Source organism: Channa argus, chromosome 16, assembly GCF_033026475.1.
Source record: "Channa argus isolate prfri chromosome 16, Channa argus male v1.0, whole genome shotgun sequence".
In the NCBI taxonomy this organism is placed as follows: domain Eukaryota; kingdom Metazoa; phylum Chordata; class Actinopteri; order Anabantiformes; family Channidae; genus Channa; species Channa argus.
In genome coordinates this window covers 15,571,153-15,581,068 of record NC_090212.1, presented here as the reverse complement: position 1 = coordinate 15,581,068, position 9,916 = coordinate 15,571,153, and the positions used below count along the sequence as shown (strand labels likewise).

The 9,916-nt window shown below is 37.9% G+C and overlaps 1 protein-coding gene across 4 annotated transcripts; it reads left to right on the top strand.

The window, feature by feature from the left end:
• The first annotated feature begins 423 nt into the window (after positions 1-423).
• elavl1a (ELAV like RNA binding protein 1a) lies at positions 424-8,928 on the top strand. 4 transcript variants are annotated; one of them, XM_067478567.1, is made up of 7 exons: positions 424-582; positions 1,890-1,949; positions 3,636-3,816; positions 4,349-4,452; positions 5,008-5,161; positions 5,325-5,550; positions 6,019-8,928. In XM_067478567.1, exons 2-7 carry the CDS (start codon positions 1,914-1,916, stop codon positions 6,341-6,343), a joined length of 1,026 nt encoding a protein of 341 aa, XP_067334668.1. In that variant the 5' UTR covers positions 424-582; positions 1,890-1,913; the 3' UTR covers positions 6,344-8,928. The 4 variants fall into 4 exon arrangements, with proteins under 4 accessions (XP_067334668.1, XP_067334667.1, XP_067334666.1 ...); XM_067478566.1 differs by having other exon boundaries at positions 5,008-5,170; XM_067478565.1 differs by having other exon boundaries at positions 1,890-1,950; positions 3,625-3,816.
• Positions 8,929-9,916: the final 988 nt, after the last annotated feature.

Here is a 9,916-nt window from a genome sequence, read left to right as displayed (position 1 = left end):
TGAAGTATTGAGATCATCTACTTCAATAAAAGCACTAATAGCAGCCTAAAACTACTCCATGTCACGACATGCCTTGAAAATGTTAATGAAATTATCTTAATGTAATCTGGGCTGAAGCCAATAGCCCCTGTATTTGACGTGGGAACAGGCAAACGTGAGACAGGGAAGCCACAGCTTCTCCAACGGGTGAGGTAGAACTGATGGAAGTACTTATTTGAGTATTTCATCTGTCACAGCTTTTAAATCTGTTGGAGAGAAACACAATGGCAATTTAGACAACGGGTGGCCAGCTTCCTTAACATGTCATCTCCGCTTGCATGTATCATGTCAAACCCCGTGTACTGACGCTAACATGGAAACGATTTGAGGAGAGCATGTGAGGTATTTATTGTTGCCCCACGCTGTCACCTCTGCAGGAGGCGTGACTGCGCGCGAGTGGGTGTGGCGGACTTCATCACGTAGCCTTAGCTCCTTTCTCTCCCAGTTTCTGCACTACGCGAGTCTGATTTGGAGGGAAGGGATATTTGTTATAAGAAGAACTAGGGGTAGAGAGCCGCAATAGCAACTACCCCCAACAAGCTGGTAAGAGTGGAGGTGTTTATACATGTTTCCCGAAGGCCCCGGAATGTATACCCTGACATTTTGGTGTTTGTGGATGTGTTAGCCGACTGCCATGCTGCTCTTGCGGCCCCCTTCGAGCTAGCGGTTGGCTAACATTAGCGTCCGCGGCCTGTTAGCAGGCCGCTGGGGTTTCGGCGCGGGGAAAGAAATGCGTCGTTTCGCAGCTCTCTAAAATAAGGACACGGTGCTTTGCTTGCCTGGCCAAAAAGAGACCGCCACGAAGCGTGTCTTTCTTATATATTTCGAGTGCTTTCTGTTATCTTTACGCTTTGTAGTTTTATTAAGTAATGTTGTGCTCTATTTATGTCGACACTTACTGGACGTTTACCTAACCCATCTGATCAAAGAGAATAAGCATGCAGCTTGCTAGGGTGCTAGTGAGCTAGCTAGCTAGTTGGTTAGCTAGGCCTCTGCACGCTTCAGATCTGGGGATAATTTCACGAACTTTCCTTTTAATTAATCGGTAATTCAAAAACAAAATGTACAAATTAATTAGTTTTGATCACATCATAAAGGTCAAATGTAATGTTAGTTAAATCGCAGATAACATTGCCCTTCTACCCGTGATACGTCGCTTAGCGCCGTTATTTTTAAGGGGAAATATCAAAAAGGGTTTTCCGGCGGTTTTGGCTCAATATTTGGGGTAATGTTCATCTGACTGCAGGTCCAGTTGTGAGGGCCTCAGCTGTTTTTCTTTCTTTCTTTTTTTTTTTTTAAATAGTTACCTTCAAATGCTTTATGTTCGACGTCTGACTTGATTTCTGCCACAACAGATCCACTTTGATGTCCCCATTTGCACAGGTGGTGTGACATTAGTCTAGTAGGTCCAACAAGTACTGGGATTCATCTTCTTGAATATGCAGGAGCACTATGAAATTCAAAAACCACAATGTATCCCTGTGTTCTCAATCTACCAGGTCCAGGTTGTGGTAAATGAATTATTTGTAATACTAGGATTTAGGTTTTAAATTGCATGTTATTAGGTATTAAAAGGGTTCTAGTATTTTGCCACTAGTGTGAGAATCCAATATGTGTTTTTCCCCTCCTGACAATCAACATTTTGTTTTATTTGAAAGCTCCCATCCTCCATCTTTATCATGATTCCACAGTGAACATCTTGTGATGATGTCTTTTCATTGCAGTACATTTTCAGTTGTTTGCCACACCTCTGATAATTCTGTACTTTATTAATGACGTGTGCATCAGACAAAAGGTTTGCTTGTTTACTGCCACATTGACAGTGTTATTGGATTTCTGTCCCCACGCAGCTTCAGAAGCAGTGAAGTGTCTTCATGGCAGTTCGTCGAGGACACATTAAGTACTTGAAAGTGAGTAAGAGGCCCTCGCTTCAAGCAGCACTGCACTATGTGACCTTATCAGCTAAATGTTAACCACATGATCAGATAATTTGAGTTGCCAGCAATTAAAATCAACAATGGCAGTTTTGTATTTGTTCAAACATTTAGCTGCACAAAATGTACAGACTTATGGATTGGAAAAAGCCTTGTAATGAAATTGTGTACATGATATAATATTTTTGCTCAGTTAAATATATTTTTCCCAACAGATTGGCTCATGTTTACTGATTTGATACAGGACTCTTTTCATTCTCTCGGGCAGTCTATCGTACCCACCAGAATACACAATTACAACCCTTCTTTTGCATGAATGGCTCTCTCTCAGGTTGACCACTGGACTGGTTCCCATTTTAGGCCTAATCCCATTTTAGCCTCTAGAAAGTGTGTCCACCAGGAACCATTCTGTCTGCACACTATCTCAGTAGATGGCAAAAGTGACCATTGAAATAAGAAAAATTAATTGAGAATCTATTTGTATTGTGAGTAGTTAGCTAAACATTTAAGATAATGTCAGAGTTTTCCAATTGCAGTTGACATGTGACTCATAATCTGGGGGACAAAGAGTTGCTTACATACGTTGCAAATGCAGACATTTTGTCATTGACCTTTGTATTACAGTACATGGTTTAAACTTGTCATTGGTTTAGCTTAAACAACTACATTGAGACCATTTGGCATCCAGTACATTTACACGGTTGTGTAATAGTATTAGTTGGTATTGTGTGGCCCTATTACCTTTGACTCATGTTAATTTACTTTTGAGCTGTAATTGCAGTACACAGACAGTGTTGGTAATGGTTGACCCAAAAGTCCAAGTTCCTATGGAAGGAGAGGAACTTGACTACTGGTTCCTCCACATCTGACTAACTGTAAAGTTTTGGCAAATTTGATTGGTATTGGTTTAAATATGGCGGCGTAATGAATGAATTAGGAGACAGATGAACAAGAGTGAAAGCCTGTCTCTAAAGTAAACATTATAGTCATTGTTTATGGATATTCCTCTCTGCTTTAGAGACGGAGCATAATAAAATTGTCAGCAAGAAGATCTCTTTACTCAAGTTATTTTGTAACAAGTTTTTTTCTTTTTTTAAACATGATGGAAATGACAAACCCAAGGCCTTTTTTTTTTTTTTTTAAATAAATGAACAAATTTCAAAGTTTAATCATCACATTTATTTTATATCAATGTCATAAAGACACGTGAGTAGAATTAACTAGTCTTGTCACAATCAGCTATACAAATTCAACTACTTGAGTTCATGAAAGTACTACCTCTGTAGCAGATCCTTTTCCTGTTGATAAGTAAATGTGCTAACTGTTCGCATCAGCTGACCAAGTCTGCTTTTCATGAATTTCTAAAATTCTTCATGTGTTGGCTTTTGGTGTTGTACCTGATAATTGGTTTACTTTCTGTGTTGCTTTTTAAGCCGTCAGAGGTGGCAGAGAAGAGGGACATTTGTGGGCAGTTGAAATGTTTTCAATTGATTTTCTTTAGTGCCTGTTCTTTTCCTGTTCCCTGACTGAAAAAAAAAAAGAAAACGGCAATAGAACTGATCTTTTGACGCACTGGAGCATGCTGGTTGACTGAATAGCTGAAAGTTATTTGATAGTGCTTACCTTGCTTTGTGTTTTTTGTCCCACCTGGCTGACCTGCAGGAGGTGTATGACATGTCAAACGGTTATGAAGACCACATGGGAGGGGATGAGGGGAAGGATGCCAAGACCAACCTGATAGTGAACTATCTGCCACAAAGCATGACTCAGGATGAGCTTCGGAGCCTCTTCAGCAGCATCGGAGAGGTGGAGTCTGCCAAGCTGATTCGAGACAAAGTCGCAGGTATGCTACACTCCGAAGTGTTAAGATGTGTGGCTGACCAGACTGACGCTTAAACATGATATTGTTTTAAATGGCAATTGGTTTCCTCTTACAGACTTAAAAAAATAAATAAAATAAATACAAGTTGTGGCAACAACCTGTGATTATGAGTGGTGGTTCAGCTTTGAGCTAGTGACAGCTTTGGCCTCAGTATCAAGAGACCTTGTGTCTATATATATTTGCAGGTTCTGTACTACAGGTCTGTTTTCTGGCTCCTCTGGTCCCCAGAGATTTTATAATGTAATTCTTGTTTTGTAAGACATCCCTGATTTATTTCCTGTTTCAGTAGAGTATTAGTTTTTAACTAGCTTAGACTTGTTTTATTTATTTCATCCAGTCCAACCTTGTTCAACTGTAGACTGTTTATTTGTTTATTTAGACTAGCATGCAATGTTAAGATTTGTTTTTGTTTTTTAATATTTGTTTGCAGCTTTTTTTGAACTATACAACGTTTTTTTGTTTTATTTTATTGTTTTCCTTTTTTTTTCTCTAGGCCACAGTTTAGGGTACGGATTTGTTAACTATCTTAACCCTAGTGATGCAGACAGAGCTATCAGTACTCTGAATGGACTAAGGCTACAGTCCAAAACTATCAAGGTAACGTGCCATAAGGTGTTCTACACTTCTCAAACCAAAGATGTCATGTCATATAACTCTCCTGTGGCTCCTGTGCTGTCCGCTAACTAGCTAGTACATGTCAGCCCGAAGAAGTGATCCTGCTTTTACAGCTCACTTACTGCCCTATCTGACATGTCTGTTGAGTTTGAATTTAATTTTACTCATTTTATTTGACGCATTCTGTCAGATTCAATGTATTTTATTTAATTCTGCAAAGTACTTTTGATCAGTTTGGTTTCATATGTTTGTGGCTGTAATGTTCTTTTATGCTTCTGACTTTGCTCATTTTACACAGACTGAAGGCTTAATATCTTACATAGGTGACAGTTTGGCCTTTTGTTTTCTTAACTAGTCAGTGTTTCTTATGGTAACTTCATCTAAAAGATTGATTGTAACTTGTAAACTGCAAATGTCCTGGAAATGTCTTTAAATAAAAAACAGTTGTATAGATGAGGCCTCATTGTATTTTTTTTATTTTTATTTTTTTATTATTTTTTTTAAGAACTTTAAACAGGAGAGTTTTGTTTCCCGCAGGTTTCATATGCACGGCCCAGCTCTGATACAATAAAGGATGCCAACTTGTATATCAGCGGCCTGCCCAAGTCCATGACCCAGAAGGATGTGGAGGACATGTTTTCACATTATGGACGCATCATTAACTCGCGGGTACTTGTTGATCAGGGTACAGGTACGACAGGTGAATGACTTCCTTGCTTTTTACAAAGATTTAGTAACATGACAAAAAAGAAAATAAAGCAGCCACCAGAGGGCTGATGGGTTCATTCTGGCATCTAGTGATGATGCTGGTATCTGAATAGGCAGTAATCAGCTGCGTTTTTTTTTGTATTTAGGTGTGTCTCGTGGGGTGGCATTCATCCGGTTTGACAAACGAGCGGAAGCAGAGGAGGCAGTCAAAAACCTGAATGGCCAAAAACCGCCAGGAGCCTCGGAGCCAATCACTGTAAAATTTGCTGCCAACCCAAACCAGGCGAAGAACACGCAGCTAATCTCTCAGTTGTACCACAACCAGTCCCGACGTTTTGGTGGGCCCTTACACCACCAAGCACAGCGTTTTAGGTGAGAGAGAGAAAAGTTCACATTTACTCGCACACACTTGTATTGTAACAACTGATCGACCGAGAACCAGTGCATTTGCAAATTTTTTTTGAAATAAATACGATTATTCAATTGGTATACATGTATTGTTTCCCTTTTTGTCTCTAAAATCTTTACACTTTTAGGCAGTGCTTGGTGTAAATTATTTTTTTAAACAAACCTGGCTTCTCCCCAAAGTAGGTAAATGTTAAATATACAGTGAGATTATGTAAATGGGGTCTTATCGTGTTAATCTGTCAAGTAATTGGATAATAAATTGGATAATAAATTGTAAACCCCCTACAATATGGTGGGTTAGTTTATCTTCTTTAATGTTAAGCTGATTGACCTTGTGTTTTGAACTGTCTTTGGACAGTTTCAACTTTAGCTCTTGTTATGAGTTTTTACTACTATTTTAGTGGCACTTTCCCTTTTTGTCGCACTGTTCAGGTTCTCTCCTATGGGTGTTGATCACATGAGCAGCATGGGAAGCGTTAGTGTCCCTGGGAACTCCACTTCAGGCTGGTGCATCTTTATCTACAATCTGGGCCAGGATGCCGACGAGAGCATCCTGTGGCAGATGTTTGGCCCCTTTGGTGCCGTCACTAACGTCAAGGTCATCCGCGACTTTAACACCAACAAGTGCAAGGGCTTTGGCTTTGTTACTATGACGAATTACGAGGAGGCTGCCATGGCCATCGCCAGCCTGAATGGCTACCGGCTTGGAGACAAGATACTGCAAGTGTCCTTTAAGACCAGCAAGGGCCACAAATAGAGAGCTGGACAATCAGGCTTTTGTTGCAGAGAGCAGAAGTATGTGTTTGCAAAGTCTGGGACATCAGTGTGGGTTTTAATGTATTCAGAGTTAAATGAAAGGTTTACTCTTCTGCACCTTTGTACTTGTCTAAGAGTTTGCAGGCGCTTTTTTTTTTTTTCCCTTTTCCCAATCTTTATATTCATTCTTGGGGCTTTATGACACTCAGTAGTTTTAATATTTAGAAAGGGTATGGACATCCCCAAGATAACTCTAGAAAACTATCTAAAAAGTTAAAATACTGTCTATGTGTTGCATGTTTAACTGTGGGGAATAGATAAAAATGCAGGCCAAGAGTGCACTGAAAGTCCAGTGTATGAAGAAGTCTGGCAAATTGTTGTCTAAGTGTAAATTTTTAGTGCACAATATAACGTATAGCAGGTAAAGAACAGTATTTTGCCAGGTTGTTCGATTTTTGGAAAGCAGTGCTCTGTCCTGGGTCATCATAGTAGAAATAGATGCCTTAAAATATCATCCAGTGGACACAGACCCACAGTACCATTTACTGTTAAGTCAATCTGAGAGCAAAGCACTTTTCACCAAACTGTTTTAGATTACTATTGCTATCAGTCTTTATGACGCAGATCTATGACTCTTGCTCACCCTCCGACCAGGTAAACCGTTTTAAAGACGATCGACTCGGAAGGAAAATGTTCTGTTGTTCCTGTATGACTTGTCTTTTTATTATAAGTTGTTTTTCAGGAGAGTCCTGTTAAAAATAAACCCTCATTGATGAGTAGGGAATTAAGGTGGACCAAAGGGAGACTGGGACAAGGAGAGATTTGAGTCTGTAATGGCAGAGTTTTTCTGAGCAAATTTTCAAACGATACATTTACATCATTTGGGGTTGTTTTGTTTGTTGAGGTGCTAAGGATATGTGATGCTTACTAAGAGCTGCATCTTTCAGGCTTAGTTTACCGGTAATTTCTTTTCTTTCTTATTTTATTTCTTTCCCCCCCCCTTTACATTTGTTTTTGTTTGAAATATATATATTTTCTTTCTAGATGCATAGGTGTTTGTTTGTTACAATGTGAGTTACACATTTGTTTTATTGTGTGCTTATCTCAAGTTTGGACAAGGAATAATGGCCTTTGATCATTTCAGTTTAATTTTGTTTTTTTTTTTTTTTTTTTTTTTGTTTTTTTTCCCCTTCTCGTTTTGTTTTGGTTGTTTCACTTTGAACATAACCCATTAAATTTTATTTTGTTTTGCTCAAAGTTTTGTTTGGTTTGTTTTTTTTAATTTACCTTTTTCATATTTGATTTGGATTTTTGGTCTATATTTCTATTAGCCAGTTTGCATAGCTAATACATTTTAGCCATTAGGCAAAAACAGGCTTTTACAACAAATGATTCCACCAGAGTCTAAGAGTTATGGACCAATGATAATTTAGATAAGGTGATTTAAACTGTACACAGATGCTTGTAAGTAGCGAAACAGAAGATATTTAATGAAATAACATTTGTGACAGTCTCAAATGTTTAAACCACTGGAGACACTCCGGACACGATTTTCCTTTTTGCAGTTGTGTGTTGATTGTTGGGATTTATTGACACCTGGCTCAGTAAATTGGCTTATTGAGTCTCAGCTGTTAAGGAACGGCAATTTACATTTGGAATAAGTTAGACTTGTTGGCTTTTGAGTATAGTTATTCTAATGTCAATCCAAGTTTATTGTCAGTCAGTGATGTGATATTTTTACACATAAAATGAGTAAAGTTTACTTGAAGATTTAGGCTTTTAACCCCTAACCCATTGCTCCGATCTTTATTTAAGGATGGGTGGGTTCCTTTAAGGAGTTAGCCTTGTTTAGTTTTTCCTGTAAAATACTTTTCAAATGTACAAAATTGTCTTGTTGAAGAGGATTTAGCATTGAAGCATCAGTATTGGTACTGTAATCATTATGATTAACCACAAAGTCAATAGTTATTTTGTGAGGGTTACAGGTAGCATATTCTTGGCAAGGATTCGCTTTCAAAATCATTATTTTCCCCAGCAATAATTTTTACCCAATGCTTCATTAGTTGCCAATATAATCAGCCCAGTTATGAAGGAGTATGTACACCACAAGCTTCAGATCATGGTCTTAAGTGTTTGTTTAGTATTTCCATGTAATTTTTGTGTCACAATCCTTTTGTGCAATATTTCATGCCTTGCTCTAAGATGGTGAGAGAAGTTTGTCACCACGAACTCTTATCTTTTTGATAATTATTTTAAAACTGACGTTATGTTAATGCTCAGTTTTCTTAGCAGTCTTATTGGATTTGCATGAAAGATGAAAGTTAATTTGTAGTGGCAGTCAGAATAAACAGCATTCTGCCTTAATTTATAAGTGGAACTGTGTATTTTACATCATAGGAGGTGCAAATATTTATTTGACAGCGTATGCAGTCACACTTGACTTATTGTAGTGTTTTTAATGGTTTATTTTTTGTTTCCATGGTTTTGAACAGACACTAAGTTGAAGTCCGTTAAATATCAACATTGGATCATTTCAATAAAAATATGGTGGCTTTTCAAAATTTTACGAATTAAATGTCTTCAGAAGCTTTTTGTGCAATTGCTGTATTTATGCACTGACTTTCACATCAAAGTTATGCCTGTTTCCTGAGTTAACGTTATTGTGTGATGACTTTCCATTTTTGCTCATCAGCATGGTGATCTGGACACAGTTGAAGTGATGGGTGCAGAAGTATATAATGTTGTAGAATTTGTATAGAAAAATGATTTCTACATCATTTATCTTGTAAAATTACCTGGTATTTAGCTGATTATATAAGTTTTTCTTAGACTGGACAGGGGAGGTGTGTCCCATTCATTGTAACAGACACCAGCATGAACAACGAAGAAGTTCTGCACTTTCAGTTGCTTTCACTTCACGTTAGTAACAAATTGTTTCTATGCAGTTTTAGTAGTTTTCCATTAGTCTAAAATTAACTCATGTTTTGAAAAGAGCATGGACAATTGAAAATGCTCTGTATTGTATCTTATTGTAACCGTAACATGGTCCCATAATCTGAGGCGGTAAAGTACACAAACTCAATACTCAAGTCTTTACCTAAAAATAGTTTACAAGCACAAATACAATTTCAAATTACTCGACTTGAAATAGGAAAGTGCAATTACTCAACTAAGAAAACTGTCTTAAATAGAATTGAATTTGATGCTCTTGATGCGTTTTTATTACTTTCATTGAGTATTTGATGAGGAAATATGGGCCAAAGTTTCTTACTGTAGCCAAGTGGTGCAGAGAAAAAACACCCAGCACAGTAGGTATAGTTCAAGCTGTTTTTACCATCTTACAGGTGGTTAGTCCATCATTTGTTAGTTATTAAGATTTTGCATTAAGAATCCTCATCTACAAAAGGTCACAAGTAACTCCAGCAGTGAAATAATTGTGGTGGAATATAGAAAAGTAGCCTAAAAATAAAAACTGTCCAGTCTCCTCTAAGGCAACAATCAGGCTCCAATAAAATTCCAAATGCGTTTTAGCTGAGTAAAGTTTCAGAATAAAAGCACTCATTGGGACCTGGAC

What these genes read in the sequence shown, in the direction of transcription:
- elavl1a (XM_067478564.1), top strand. Translation starts at nt 1,914, where the DNA reads ATGGCAGTTCGTCGAGGACACATTAAGTACTTGAAAG. An exon ending in ACACATTAAGTACTTGAAAG is followed by an intron (nt 1,951 to 3,624) that starts TGAGTAAGAGGC and finishes TGTCCCACCTGG; the next exon opens with CTGACCTGCAGGAGGTGTAT. An exon ending in GATTCGAGACAAAGTCGCAG is followed by an intron (nt 3,817 to 4,348) that starts GTATGCTACACT and finishes TTTTTTCTCTAG; the next exon opens with GCCACAGTTTAGGGTACGGA.